At 61.7% G+C, this 14,800-nt stretch overlaps 1 protein-coding gene across 8 annotated transcripts in view; it reads right to left on the bottom strand.

The window, feature by feature from the left end:
• Positions 1-14,800, bottom strand: part of ASAP2 (ArfGAP with SH3 domain, ankyrin repeat and PH domain 2) — a 116,851-nt gene that overhangs the window by 20,520 nt on the left and 81,531 nt on the right. For all 8 annotated transcript variants that reach the window (XM_036027634.1, XM_036027637.1, XM_036027631.1 and 5 more), the window contains 6 exons: positions 10,407-10,510; positions 10,238-10,307; positions 6,061-6,148; positions 4,221-4,269; positions 3,970-4,136; positions 2,764-2,897 (listed from right to left, as the gene is read on the bottom strand). In XM_036027634.1, coding sequence (XP_035883527.1) covers positions 2,764-2,897; positions 3,970-4,136; positions 4,221-4,269; positions 6,061-6,148; positions 10,238-10,307; positions 10,407-10,510 — 612 coding nt within the window. The remainder of the gene's footprint in view (positions 1-2,763; positions 2,898-3,969; positions 4,137-4,220; positions 4,270-6,060; positions 6,149-10,237; positions 10,308-10,406; positions 10,511-14,800) is intronic.

Raw genomic sequence — 14,800 nt, 5'->3', positions numbered from 1 at the left:
GGCGGGCATGTTTCAGTTCGTGCTGAGCCCCCGCCACCGTGTTTGATGCTGCGGATACAATGATAAACGTCTCCGCTTGTCTGAAGCCCCCCTGAGGGGGCGGCACTGGCCCCCTGATGGGGGTTAGGGGCGAAAACAGAGTGGCTGGCTTCTCTCCCAGCACCCAGCTCAGCACCCATCTGTGCCTTCACTGTTTCACGACACAGCCCAGGGCTGTGGTGGGAAGGTGTTCCGACTCTCCCACAGATGGGAGAGGGGCGTGAGACTCCCCGGGGCCTCAGAAGCCCCTCGCCTTCTGCCTGGACTGGGCAGGGCTGCCAGGGACAGCTGGCCCGGGGAGCCTCACCCCTGGGCACCACGCTCGCCCACGCGGAGGCATGTGCCGCCTCACGGGGCAGCCCCGTTCCAGCGAGTGTTTCGGCCACAGAGAAACCCCTGGAACCGCCGGCGAAAGCAAAGCATTTGCAGACAGAGGCTGCAGGGTCATGGCCAGAATTCGGGGGGCCCGGCAGGCCAGGCACCACCCCCAGGACCCCGAGGGCTCAGGACAGACATGGGGCCAGGCGAGGCCTGGGGTGGGGGTGGGGGAGCCGGGGTGCAAATGCCGCCTCACTCAGAGCTCTGGGAGGCAGGAACTCAGATCTGGGCCGGGGTCAGAGGTCACCTCGTCTGCGTGAGATGCGAACATTTTCCTTTCAACCCTCTCTCGTGGCGTCCTCTTTGGGAGGCCACAGAGACTCCGGAAGAGCACAGTTAAATTCCTGAGACATACGTAAGCAGGCTCCCTCCCGCTCATGAGAGCCAGTATTAAAATTACAGTATATAAACCCACAACTTGAAAAACTGTATTTTAAAAAGCAGTACTCAACACCACCACTTCGTTACTTTTACTACGGGTCACCGTGACCTGTGTTTGAGGTCACTCAGAAGCCCTGTAGGAGCCCGGAGGGTGGGCCTCGGTGCCCCTCCCGCGGTGCACTCCGGAGGCACGCCGGCAGCATGCAGTGGCCCAGCTAGACACCCGGGCCTGGGCAGACGGCGAGGCAGCGCTTCCTCCCCGCAGAGCTGGCTGTCACATGCTGGCTGGGGACGGGGAAGGACAGCAGGGACACGGGACAGGACAACCCACCGCGAAGGCCAGCGTGCGTCCCAGGCTCCTCGCACGTCGACCAGTGTGGGCCCTGGAACCAGGTGAAGGGGCCCCACCCCGCACCCGCCACTAGCAACTTCAGCACAACCTTGGGCTCAGTCCTTCCTTCGCAAAGGGGGTGGGGGGGAGGGATAATGTCCCAAGGTCACAGGAGCTGCTGTAAAGGGCAAACAAGCTGATCCATGTGAAGTGCTCCACAGAGGGCCCGGGACAGAAGCCAGCAATTAGTATTCTGCCACAAATCACTTAACGCTTCCCATCACTTCAAGAAAACGGGTGCTGACCGAGGGGTTTGAGTGTCTCTGAAAACGTCCCGTGAAAGTCTGGAGCCCACGCCGCCGTCCGGTGCCCGGGTTCCGCCTGCACACGCAGCCCACTCGGCAGGCGGCGCGCACCCCCAGGCTGGCAGTAACCGCGGTGCACGCTGGGAACGGTGCCCTGCAGAGGCTGGCTTGGTGCTCGGTGCAGAGCGGCCGGGGACGTGACCGGCTGGGCTGCCGGAGCCCACTCCAGTGTCTCCCCCCTGTGTTTCGAGGCCCCAGAGGGATTCTTTGGGGGGACTGGAAGGGTCTCATCTGGCAGTCCGGGCACGCCGGACCCTCGGAGTCGTCAGCAAGATTTACGGCCCCTCGAGAGGTGTATTGACCGGGATAATTGATCTGCTGTCAAGACGACTGACTGCTCCTGACACTAAAGTCAATGGCGACCAATAGCCACTTAATATCTGCTGTCCGACTCCCGGCAACCCCGAGGGAGAGGCCGGAACGCCGGTGTCTGAGCGGCAGCCGCGGGCTTTCAGAGAGGCGGGCGTGCACTCACGTTGGGGCGGCCCCCGCGTGCCGCCCGGGGTTGCGGCGTCCGCTCCTCTCTGTCCCTGCCCCCCCCAGAGTCGTGCCCAGGAAAGCCCTCGTCCTCCTCGTGTCTCAGGGCTCACGTGTGTCACTGAGCCACCAGCGAGAGACTCTTTTAGAAACAAAGGCAGTGAAAGCAAAGACCAGTAATATCTCTCCCAAAGGTCGACAGCGAAGGGGAGAGGAAAGCAGGCCAGCGGAGGCTGAGCCAGGCGGTGACGGCAGACTTGGCCGGGGCTGGCCGATGACTCAAGTCCCCGCGGTCAGGGACTTGGGCTCCGTGTCTGTCCCCTGAATGGGGTGGCCTAGGCAAAGTGCCCGTCCTAATTCTGGAATCTCATACCAGTCTCAACACTTTTTTTTTTAAGCCCTCCACCAAGGACATTTTTTTTTCATCGCTTCTAGGAAGAGAAGAGAATCACTGATCGGCTGCTTTCCGTGTGTGCCTGTACCGGGAATCAAACCTGCAACCAGGCATACGCCCTGACGGGGAATCGGACCCACAACACTTTGGTTCCAGGATGACGCTCCCACTTCCTGTGCCACACCGGCCCGGGCTCCACGCTCCCGTGTGAGTCCCACTTCACTTCCTTCATTTAAAACTGAAGTCCCGACCGCCCACACCCACGTAGTAAACACCCACGGCCACCGGCCCAGGGGCATTTCAAGAGGCCCACGTGGGTCCCCACAGCCAACCCGAGACACACAGTCAGCTTCCGGCGCAGGCTGTCCCCGCCCCACGGCCGAGGCGGCCGACGTTACCAGCAGCTCGGACGTCCCGAGCACGTCCAGGGTCAGGGACTGCATCCTGGAGTAGTGCACGCCCAGCTCCCGGTGGATCCCGGAGCACTCGATGCAGGTCAGGACGCCCAGGTTGGTGGAGAGCCACGTGGGGCCTGCGGGGGGGAGGGGAGAGCGTGGGGCGCAAGGTCAGTGGGGGGCAGGGGGCCGGGGGCGGAACACCCTCCCACATGTGTGGCTGCTCTCTGCCGGGTTTCACCTCACCGCGCCGTCTCGGCTTTTTAGAACAAAAGTGCACGCAGCTGGGGCTCCTCCGGGCTAGGGCTGCAAAGCCCGAGCATGGGCCTCATCTCCTCTTAAGAAAAGGCACCTGTCACTACTAACAGCTCCCTTAAAGATAAGATCCAAAGAGGTCTTAACAGATCCTCCGAGAAGATATATTTAAATGGGTCCAACACCCCATGAGGTCATTCCTCAAATTATCCCCAAATCCAGCCTCAGGGGAACAGGAACCTCAGGGCATTTCTCAACTCTCCACTCTATTTTGGCTGTTGGTTGTTTATAAACGTCGTCATAGAGTCGGAATGAAAAAAGGCAGCCGGCCACGCCGGCCACGCCATGGTCTCTCCCACTCTGGACACTCAGAGAAGGCTGCCCCACAGGCCCCGGCAGCCCCACGGCTCCATCTCCAGCAGAGAAGTCGGTCCACTCCGTACACTTGTGGAACACGAGCCGCTCAAGTCCACAGTGATCCGCTCCGCCCGCGGGAGACGCAGCCTCCCCTCCGGGGCTCCCCCCCCACACACACACACGCCCCCACTGCACAGACTGCGGACGGCAGGGAGGGGCCCGCCGACCATCCGGGCGGTGCCCTCCTTTTCCCAAGAGCAACGCCGGGGTCTCACCCACCGGTGGCTCTCGCAGGGTCCCGGACGAGATGGCGGCTTAGTCACTGCGGACGCCCCGGTGCGGGAGGCGGGGTGAGCCTCGGAGAAGCCCCCGCAGCCAGCGCCCCAGCCGCAGACCTGGGTCCCGTCCCCCCCCCGCCCCCCGCGCTCCCGTTTTCTTCTCTCCAAGAGCGTGACACCTTTCCAGCGCCACCAGGCCCCCGTCCCCACGACCCGTCCTGAGGCCCCGGGAGGCAAACGTCCCGTGCCCCCCCCCACCCGGCCCAGGGAGCGGGGCCCAGCCGCCCGGGCCTGCTGTCGGGAGCAGAGGGGGGCTCACCCGGCGCCCCGCAGTCGCAGCACACGTCGTTGCCCGCCATCCGCCGGACCTCGGCGGTGATCTCCTTCGTCAGCTCCTGGACGATGTTGTTCTCCCCGGCGCTGTCGTCCCCCTTGAAGGCGTTGTTCAGGGCCTCCTCCTTGCTGTTCTGCAGCACCGACATCCACCTGCAGGGGGCGGCGGAGGGGCCGTGAGCGGCCTGGCAGGGGGCGGGCGGGTGGCCCCGGCAAACCCGCCTGGGTGGCACTTACACGTGGCACTCCTGCTCGTCTTCGGCTTGGAAGTGGTACGTCCGGTCATCTGCGCGGCAAGAGGAGTTCCGTGAGTGCGGGCTCCGACAGGGCCCTGCAGCTCCCCACGGAGGTCCCCGGAACTCTGCACCGCAAGGGCACCGTTCGCCTGCCCTGACCCGGTCATCACCGCGGCTCTGCAAGCCAACCAGACAAACCTCCTGGCCCCCCACTCGAGTCTGAAGCGACGCAGCTTCCAAAGCCAGAGGCTACTCCATCAAAACCATCGCCAGCCTTTCAAGAGCTCTGGTTTCCCTGAACTCGCTACAGACTTAGCCCCAAAGTAATGGCCGAGGCCCTTTGAAAAGGTAAAGCTTTTTCTAAAGCGAGTGTCTCAGGCATTGCCTGGCCTTCTTTAAAAAGATTATTATGGTGCCCTGGCTGGTGGGGCTCAGAGGATTGAGTGCCGGCCTATGAACCAAAGGGTTGCTGGTTCCATTCCCAGCCAGGGCACAGGCCTGGGTTGCGGGACAGGTCACCAGCAGAGGGCGCACAAGAGGCAACAACCACACATTGATGTTTCTCTCTTTCTCCCTCCCTTCCCCCTTCTCTAAGAATAAATAAATAACATCTTAAAATAAACTATAAAAGAAGAAAAAAATGATGATAGGAAAGTGTGACCACAACATGATATGGGAGTGTGGTGTCACCAACGCAGATGCGAGAGGGACTGCTCCGTGACGATGGTGGAGAATCTCATGCGTGTGCACTGGGGGGGGGGGGGGGGGGGTGCCAGCCACACCAACGAGGACTCCGGGGACAGCCGAGCCCGTGTGCAGGACAGGGGGCGGGGTGCCTAGCGTGCCGGTCCCGTCCCGGGAAAGGATCGGAGACCCGAACCAAGGGGCATGTGACAGGAAACTCATCAACACTCTCCAAAGGAAGCACCAGGGTTCTGAAAGTCAAGGACTGTGGAGCAGCTACAGACTTAGGAGACGAAGAAGGAAGAACAGCTGCCCCGTGGGACCCTGGGGAGAACCCTGGACTGGGAAGGGGCCCCCCGTGGGAGCACCGCCGAGTCGGAGTGAGACTCCAGGCTGTAGCAGCGCATGACCCCCGAGTCCTGGGGCCGATGGCTGTCCACGGGCCGGACGACACATGCCATCGACCGCTGGACAGCCGCACTGAGATGCCAGCGCGAGGGGCCTGATCACGGACGGACAGACAGACATCCTTGGGCTGCAGTCCACCCAAAGCGAAGCCAAAATGAACATCAAGTTTAGAAAGAAAAAAGGAGGAAGAGCATCCTCAGACACTCTCCAGTTGCCGGGAACCAAGGGCCCTTTCTAGCGGCTTTAACAAGAGGGAGGAGCAAACCGCGAGGAGAGGGGTGAGCCGGTCAGAGCCCCAACAGGACAGTGGCCAGGGCGGGCTGCTTCTCTGTCCGAGCCTCTGGCTCCAACTGGCCGAGAAGGCCACCAACTTGCTCTGGGTCTCGCTTTGCCCGTTTCCAACGTCACGCGGATCACAGGAGCCCGGACCACAGAACCGTCCTCTTTTGTAAAGGAGTGAGTGAGGGATTCTCGGCTCTGGGGCTGATCCAGAACAATCTCCTCGTCCACAAACAGCACGAGCGAGGCTGAGGGCTGAGACATCATCTCTAGGCTCACAGGGCCACAAGGCACGCACGGCCGGCCTCCAAGTCAAGGACGAGCCCGGGAGGCAGGGGGGCCGGCAGGCCGGAAAGGCGGAGGGGAAAGAGCAAGCACAGGCCTCCCCTGCGATCCAGGCCTCTTCTTCCGAAGCCGGTTCTTTAAAACGCACCGCGTGGGAGGGGGCCGGCGCCCTCGGGGACACTTACGTGAAATGAGGTCGAAGCACTTCTTCTCCTCGGGGTTGGTCTTCACTTGGCAGGTCAGCAGGTTGAGCTTCGCGGGAGGCCGGTTCGCCTGCACGGAAACAAGACAGACAGACGGACACGGTGGGGGGGGCGGGAACCGCAGCACGTCGCGCCTCACGGAGAGGACGTGCGCCAGGACGGGCGCCTCTGGTCTGCAAGGACAGCTTTCCGACGGCGGGGTGCGCCCAGAAACCCGCGACAGGCCCATCACAGTGCGTCCTGGGAGCTCAGCCCCCCAAAGCACAGGGGCCCTGCCTGTGAGGGACACGCAGCGGCCCCCACGCCCGGCCAGACAGGGGACAAGCGGTGCTGGCTCTGAGGTCACTGGCGGTGGCCTCCCTGGGACCCAAGTGCTCCACGGCTAAAGCCCGACACCTCCGGTCCCGATTCCTACAGACACGCGGACGGCTGGCGAGGCGACCTGAGCCCCCAGCTGCAGAATCCTGGGAAAATCTCCCAAGTATTTTTCGGAGTGTAAACACTCAGTTCCGGGAAAAGCACAAAAACAATAGAGAAATAATCTTTCCTATTTCCTGAAGTGACGACAAAAAACAGATACATGATTCTGAGTGCCAACCACCTGTCACGTTTCAGCAAAACCAACCTCACTCACCTCCGACAACCCCCGGCTCACCCCTAGACACACAAGGGTAGCAAGAGATCACAATGTACGTTCGCCTGAAACGTGTCAAAATGGCTATCACAATTTCAAAAACCATCCTACATCACGCAAAGAGGAAAAGGTGGAGGGTAGGAAGATAATTTCGAGGAAAATTTCCGAATGGCAAAGTGCCTCTCAGAAATGTCTGAGAAATCTTCAGACGTGGCTGGGCTCGCCCTCCCCACCCACCAGGCCGCTAAGGGAAAGATCACCGAAAACTCCCCGGCCTCCGATCGCTGCCACCCCTCCCGGTGGCCACGGCCACGTCGAGACTTGGAGATCCGTGCACGTGTGGACATCGGGACGAACCCCTCCCCACGGGACCCTCCCAGCATCGGTGTGGGGTCGGGGACCCTGTGGAGCAGGCTGGACCCTGCGGTGGGAATGGTCTGGGCCCAATAAAGCCAGTTCGGGCGGGCAGACGCAGGGCAAACAGGGTCGTGCTGGACTCTCCCGGTTCATGGCTACGTGACCTCGTCTCATAGACGGAATGCCATGGGTGCTGTCTGTGGCCTGCAGACACCTACCCGAGTCCCCAGGGCCCCAGAAACCAGCATGCGCGGCCTCTGACCTCCACCTAACCTCATGAACCTGGACCCCGCCCAGGGACAGTGCCAGCAATCCACTTTTGGGTCTTGACCCACAGAACTGCCTGGCTCGCCAGGGAACCAGCACGCCCAATGACAGACGGGGTGGGCAGAAGTGGGTCTGCAGCTGTGCATCCAGCGGGCCTGCTGGGCCCGCTTGCAGACCACGGGCATCCACGGAGTCTCAGACACGGGGACAGTACAGGAGGGGGGTTGGTGCCCTTTGGTGAACACGGAAAAATGGCGTCGTCACTGACGTCAGCCGCAGAACAGGTGTGAGTGACGCATCAGGGACCAGTGTCCTCGGGAGCCGATGTGCCGCGGGGATCGTACGGGGTGGAGTCGCGTTTCCATCCTGCTGTTCTGGGTTTCCCTGACCTGCTGGGCCTTTGAAAGTCTGCTGTCTTCCTTCTGCGTGGCTGATGTCCGCTTTAAACGCTTTCAGATCGTGGAAGAACGGGAGACATCTCTTCCAGTTTAACAGGGTCCTCAGTTGGCCTGTGTGGCAACGCTGTGAACTTGGCGAAGGCGACACCCGACGAGACCCCCTCCTTCCCAGGGACAGAGAGCCCGGGTAGCCCGGGCCAACAGGGAACGGCACCGCGGAATGTCACCGAGTTCCTTCGGGGCGTCCTCACCGATCCGGCCAGAGCGTGGGGCACGATGGCGCCATCTCCCGAAGGCTGCCAGCTTCCCGGGAAGCAGCCGGTTTTCCTGACGGCGCAGACGGGCCTGTGTTTCCTCGGCTCCAGCCCCGACTCGCAGCCGACGGCCAGACCCTGCACCCGGACCCCCAGTTACACAGCCGAGTGTTTGAGAAATCGCCTCCCCCCCCCCCCCCCCCGCCATGGTAAATCGGCAAAGTCAGGCAGCCACTGCCTCCGCAGGCAGCTGTATGGCCAAACCCACACGAACCGAGCAAGGGGGCACCCCTCCCTCTGGCTCTCGGCCATGGTTAAGGCAGGTCGCCGCATGCAAAGCCCTACACTGCGGCCCCACATGGGGTGCCAGGGCCCTCCGCCTTCCAGAGTGAGCACTGCACACAGGGAGGGAGGGGCGAGGAGCAGAGCCCCGCACTGGAGGGAGGGGTACCAGGCGGGGCACGGTCCCCCACCACCCTGCTGTCCCAGTGCCAGCTGCTTGAGGCCCAAGCTGGGAGGCAGGAGGTGGCACCCAGACAGCGGGGATTCCCTGAGCAGGGTCCCCCACCCAAACACAAAGCGCTTAGGAAATATGCAAGGCCTGTGACCCACTGAGCTGTCTGTGGCCAGGGAAGCCCCACCCTGGGGCGGCCCCTCCACCCTGAGGGAAAACCGAGCCCCCCAGTCGGCCCCCAAGCGGCCGCTGGAGCAGCGGGAGGACTCGACGTGTCTGCCGTCGGCAGGGGACCCCGGGCCCGCCTCCATTTCTCTTTGGCCTCAGCGGAGCCCTGGGTCTAGCAGGACACGTTCATGGAGCAAAGCCACCGAATGAAGGACCGCGGAGCTGCCGACAGGCCTGAGATGAAACCCCGTCTTCTTTTGGGAAGTCGCCCCCATGGGGCCAACGACCCCTCGAGAAGTCCCGGGTGTTCAGAGAGGGAAGGGACCCGGCTGTCACCTGCCCACAGAGAGCTGTGACGGAAAGAACGGGCTTCCCGTGGCCAACACACTCAGACCTGCGTCTCCATGGAAACGAGCTGCACCAGGGCCCACATGGCGCGGGCCCCAGGGGAGGTGGGGGCCTCAGTGAGGCCAGCGAGGCGGGACTTTGGAAAAGAGAAATGAGGGAGACACAGGGTTACTCCGCTAGGCCGAGGGCTCTCTGCACATGACAGTTGACAGATGTGCATGCTACTGTGTTTCTGCCCAGAGCAGGCTTGGTGACAACGAAGGGTCCCCAAGGGAACACGAGCGCTGCCACAGGGTCACCCTCACATTCCCAAGCGCTCGCTGGAAGGGCTCCGAGCCGCAAGTCCCCTCTAAAGCCTGCAGAGCCTGGACTGCACTCAGCCCTGCGTGGCCTTTCTCTGGGGGACCTGGGGAATGCGGGAGGGGCGGGGGGAGGGGGGGTAGGCCCAGGCGTGTCTCCACCACCACCCACCCACAGCACTGGACCTCCTGCCTGGGGACCTGCGGTGCCACCGTCACGAGTGTTCTCATCGGCAACAAGACAGCAGCCGATTCCGCCTTCAGACACTTTCAGAAACGCTCACTGGCCTACATGGGGGTCACTAGTCCCATCACACCGGGGGAAGGCGACCATGTGCCCGAAGCCGCTGCAGGGAAGGGCTGCGGTGTGGCTGTGGGCAGAATCCCCGGGGCTCCCAGAGAGAGACCCGCTGCCGTTGTCCTCGGAGGAGTTTTTACGGGGCGGACACCCAGGGCTCGGCTTCCCGCACGCAGGACGCAGGACGACAAGGGACTGGGTGGGGGGTGGGGGCCGGGCGCCGGGCCTTCGGTGTCTGTGATACAAGCACCCAGACGGCTCTCCCCTGGGGCTCTGATCCCCAGCGCCCTGACCGCGTACGCGCCTTTCCCCAAACGGAAGAGGAGACGCCGTCCCAAGCGCGACGGTCCCTTTCTGGACCGTGACCGCTGGGGAGCGGCAGGTGGGCTCCCTGTGTGTTTCTGGAAGCCGCAGGCTCCGAACACGGAGAACGCGCGGCTCGCGGGCTCTTCCTGGCTGCTGGGCGTGGAGGCGAGCGCAGCCCTGCCCGGCCGGAAACGCAGGGACGGGTGCAGGGGCCCCGAAGGTGCAGGAGCCCGCGGCGCACCAGCTCTTCTCCGCAGGGAGTGTCTTTAAAGCGCATCCCTGCCCACCCCGGCGCCGCTCGCTCGCTCGCTCGCTCCTCCCCGAGCTCCACCCTCGTCTGGCTGCCGCGGAGCCCGGGAGTTAGGGGGATACGTACGGTTCCGTGCGAGATGGTCAGGAAGCCGTTTCTCACCGAACACTTCCTTTTCTGCCACACCTTCCGGATCCTGAGAGATCAATGGGGGAAACCACCAGGAGAGTTTAGAAACCCCGGACGCAGACGCACGCGGCACGCACACGTCGACGCCGGCCACGCCCCCACGTACCCGTCGCTCTTCTTGTAGAGGCTGCCGCTGCGCTCCGTGCCGTGCTCCTTGTTCCCCTGGGGCTGGTGCAGGCTGTAGGCGGCGCTCTGGCGGAGCTGCGCGTCCTGGAAGACGGCGGAGTGTGGGGCTCGGCCCGTGCAGACCCCGTCAGTCACAGGGCGGTGCACACGGGGAACGGGTGCCCCAAGAACGGCCTTTTTAAATGGGAGAAACTTCCCCTCCTCGCCACGCCGAAAAGGGGGCACCGATTTCATACCCCAGGACTCCTAAACGCCACCCGCCAGGCTGGGGAAGGAGAGGTCAGAAACCAGGGTCCCCGCGCCGGCCCAGAGGGAGGCGTCGGGAGTTACAAGGTTTCACATAGTTACGGGCCTCAGGTCCCTGGTGATGGCAAGAAGCTCCCGGCAGAGCAAATGTAGCCCCTTCCAGCAACACAAGCAAACAAACAAAACAAAACAGAAACAAACAAAAAAAGCCAACGTCCTGCCTCTCACATTAGGCAAGATCCTGTAGCCCCCTGCCTCAGTTTCCTCCTTGGAAAACAGTACCCAGTAAGGAAGGCAACTACTGTGAGGTTTGAGTTAAGGGACAGGTGCGAACACCTGGTCCAGGGCAGGTATTGAACACAGTTGCTTCCTGACCCCATCCATCCCAGGACAGGGGCCGTGACCCTGAACCGAGCTGCCTGGGGCACGCTCAGGGTGCGCCATCCACTCAGACGGCTGGGGAGCTCCTGCCTCCAGTCCCTTGAGGGCAAAGCCCGCTAGTGAAACCCCGGGCGCCCAGCAGGCGCTCAACTGCACTGACAGGCGGCAGCGCGAGTCCTGAGCGGAGGAGAGCGGGGAGGGCACTGCAGAATTGCTGACGTGGAGGAGACGGGGGAGGGGGTGTAAAACATGCATGTGAGTGCACAGGTGAACCAGGCGGGAGCAGGTCTGCCTCCACCTGTTGTTGGGAACTTCCCCCCACCTCACATCCGGTTCACTTCGTCAGGGAAGAAACAGAAACACAATGACAACCAGTGATCTGCTTGCAACTCGGAGCCTGCCGGAGCCCGAGCGGAGCGTGAAAGGGAATCCCGCCTCCCCCACCGACCCTCCCTCCCTCACTCCACATGCCCTTGCAAGGGGCACCCCGAAAGTCGAGGGCTCGTCTCACCTCCACCACCAAGCCCATGACTGCCCTTGGGGGACACCTGCCAGTGCATGTGATTGGAGCTGACAGGCCATAGGCTCAAGAGGAATCCACGGGGACACCCGGGGGGGGGGGAGTGGGGGGAGTGGGCGAGGGTGGCAGAGAATGGGGGGACAGCACTCCCAGCAGAGGGATGCACTGGGGGGCTTAGAGGGGAGAGGGCAGCTGTGACTGCCCTCCAGGGAAGCGAGGACACAGCTGATCTGTGCAGCCTGGGTCAAGTGGCCCCTGGCACAGGGGACGGGCAGGCGTGAGTCGGGGTCACGGCCACCTGGATCCCTGGCAGTTTTCAGAAAGGCGTTTAAAGCATGAAAGTGTTGAATTTTGATGACGACCAACTTACTGTTTCTCTTATCATTTGTAGTGTATACGTCACACGTGAGAAATCGTTGCTTAGTCCAAGGTCACGGAGATTTGTACATATGCTTTCTCTAAGTGTTTTATAGTTTTAGCTCTTACATGTGGGTCTTTGGCCTAATTTAGTTTTTGACAATGGTGTGGGGTAGGGGTCCAAATTCATTCGTGTGGCTGTCCACTTGTCCTGGCACCCTCAGTTGAAAACATTGTTCTTTCCCTGGCTGGCATGGCTCAATGGATTGAGTGCTGGCCTGCCAACCGAAGGGTCACTGGTTCGATTCCCAGTCAGAGCACAGGCCTTGGTTACAGGCCGGGTCCTCAGTACGGGTTGTGTGAGAGGCAACTGATCGATCTATCTCTTGCACATTGATGTTTCTCTCCCTCTCTTCCCCCTCCCTTCCCCTAACAACAAATAAAATGTTGAGAGAGAGAAAGAAAGAGAGAGAGAGAGAAGAAGAAAGGAGGAGAAAGAAAAAGAAAGAAGAGAGAGAGAAAGAAAGGAGGAGAACGAAAGAGAGAAAGAGAGAGAGAGGGAGGGAGGGAACACTGTTCTTTCCTCACTGAACTGTCTTGGCTCCCTTGTTGCAAATCAGTCGACCACGAATGGGAGGGTTTATTTCTGGACTCTCAACGTGCCCCACTGCCCGGCATCTGTCCTGGGCCGGCCCCACGCCGCCCGGAGGATCGGAGCTCTGAGCCAGCACCGTCAACACTGCTCTGAAATCAGAAAGTGTGAGCGGCCCTGCACCCGAGTTCCTCTCTGTCGGGGCTGTTCTGGCCACTCCGGGCCCCTTGCATCTGCAGAGGATGTTAAAACCAGCCTGTGGATTCCGGCAAAGACGGCTGGGGTTCTGGTGGGAACTGCGTTCAACGTGCAGACTGACCGGAAGAACACTGACATCTTCACGATGCCGTCTTCCAGAAACACGGGAGGTCTAGTGCTTTTTTTTTTTTTTAAACTCTGAAATATCTATACAGGATAACTGCACAAAGAAACAAACAAAAAAATCTTCATCTGAGAAGTCAATAGTGTGCTCAGGCGCTCCACCACTGAACGGAAAACAAAGCCTGAACAGACCCCCAAACAGGAGAAAGGTCCTCGTTTTCCGTGGGGAGCTCCCACGGCACTTGCACCTCCAGACAACCGTGGCAGACAGCTCACGCCGCGGAGGCCCCCACGCCCCGCCTCTCAGGAGGGCGGGAGGCTCGCACCGGGAACGTGGGGCGGACCCAGCTTTAACTGTCAGGGGAGTGAGCGCAGCAGAGGGGAAACAGAGAAACACCCCCCACCTATCCGCCTCCGTGAAGGGCTGAGCACACGCCTGCCACAGGCCGAACCGCACGGCCAGGCACCGCATGTGCTGCTCGGGGAGGGAGAAGGCCCGCGCCGGCAAGGGCTCCGGGTCCCCCCGTCAGGCACCTTAGTCAGAGCTCTTCCAGGCACCTCGTGCCGGCAGAGTCGGACCCCCGGCCGGAAGCTCAGGAAGAAATGACTGTTTTACTCCTCAGAGCAGGCGTTGCTTGGATCGCTGAGAAATGCAGGCAAGTGCAAAGCAGTAAAATTTTAAGCTTGTACGTAAGAGCAACATGATTTAACGTAAAAATTCAACCTGCTTTAGAACTAATTATGTAAATAAGCATCGTCAAGGTGACTCCTAGGTCACCCAACAGAAACAGCCTTTCTCCACCTGTTTACACCAGTGTCTTGGGCAGCGCCTGCCCCGTCAGACGGAGGGTGGCGGAGGGAGCTGGCCCTTTCCCTGCTCGCGCCACCGAGACTTGGGTTTCATGAAGGGTGACCCAAGGGGAAAGAGCCCTAAGAAGCTCTAACACGGAGAGGCAGCTGGCCGGCGGGAAGGGCGGGAGGGAGGCCACACTGTCTGGATTCTCAGACTCCCCAGCGTTCCCACAGGCCGACCGACCTCAGGCTGGAGCGCGTGAGCCTCGCTGGAGTGGGGGGCCGGTCTGCGCCTGGGAGGGACGCAGGCTTAGAGGGCGTTCACCGCGTCCTCAGGAAGGTCCTCCTGAGACCTGTCCTCGCCCACACAGCCCCTGCCTGTGACGTCCGGACAAGTCCTCGTCCCCCACGCCCCGTCCAGGCTCTTGTGCGGCCTCAGGAGGTGCGAGCCACCTAGTCCTGCCAGGCCAGAGCTGCCCAGGTGCACTCCTTAGGGAGGACCCTCAGGGAGGGCGGGGACAGGGGTGGCGTGGCGCTGGTCACACACATGCAGGTGACTCGTCACTTCAGGAGCACCTCCGAGCTCCCTGGGGCTCCAGAACTGCATGGGGAAGTGTCACCTCTCAGAAAGCCCGTGTCTACACAAGTCTCGCAGTGAACGGGTCGCCAGGCAAGGTCACCTGCAGAGGCGAGGAGCCCCTCCGCCCGGGGAGGTGCCACAGGGACGAGCTCCCCCATGACATAGCTGCTGGACATTCTGCTGAGGCTGCGTTCTGAGATCCGTGGTTTCAAGTCTCGTCACCACCTGTTCTCCCTGTTTCTGGGTGATGTTCCTCAAGAGTCCGTCCGACACGAGACACTCAAGTTGCAGAACACAGTGGAAAGGAAACAGACTTGCAGGGGCAGACCAGGGCTCAAGAGCGTTTGTTTTCTCTCTCTCAGACTCTGCTTGTGGCCGAGGGGCGACTCTGCCCATGCTGCAAGGCATCGTGCGGGTCACTGGTCCGTCACACTGGAGGGTCTCTCACTGGTCCGTCACACTGGAGGGTCACTCACTGGCTGGTCACACTGGCGGGTCACTGGTCCGTCACCCTGGTGGGGCGGCTGGAGAAGCCCAAGGGCGAGGCGGGAAGGAATCCCCGGGACGACAGAGCGCACATCCCTG

Source organism: Phyllostomus discolor, chromosome 6 (assembly GCF_004126475.2).
Source record: "Phyllostomus discolor isolate MPI-MPIP mPhyDis1 chromosome 6, mPhyDis1.pri.v3, whole genome shotgun sequence".
In the NCBI taxonomy this organism is placed as follows: domain Eukaryota; kingdom Metazoa; phylum Chordata; class Mammalia; order Chiroptera; family Phyllostomidae; genus Phyllostomus; species Phyllostomus discolor.
The sequence above is the reverse complement of the archived record's forward strand: the minus strand, read 5'-3'. Positions and strand labels throughout refer to the sequence as shown.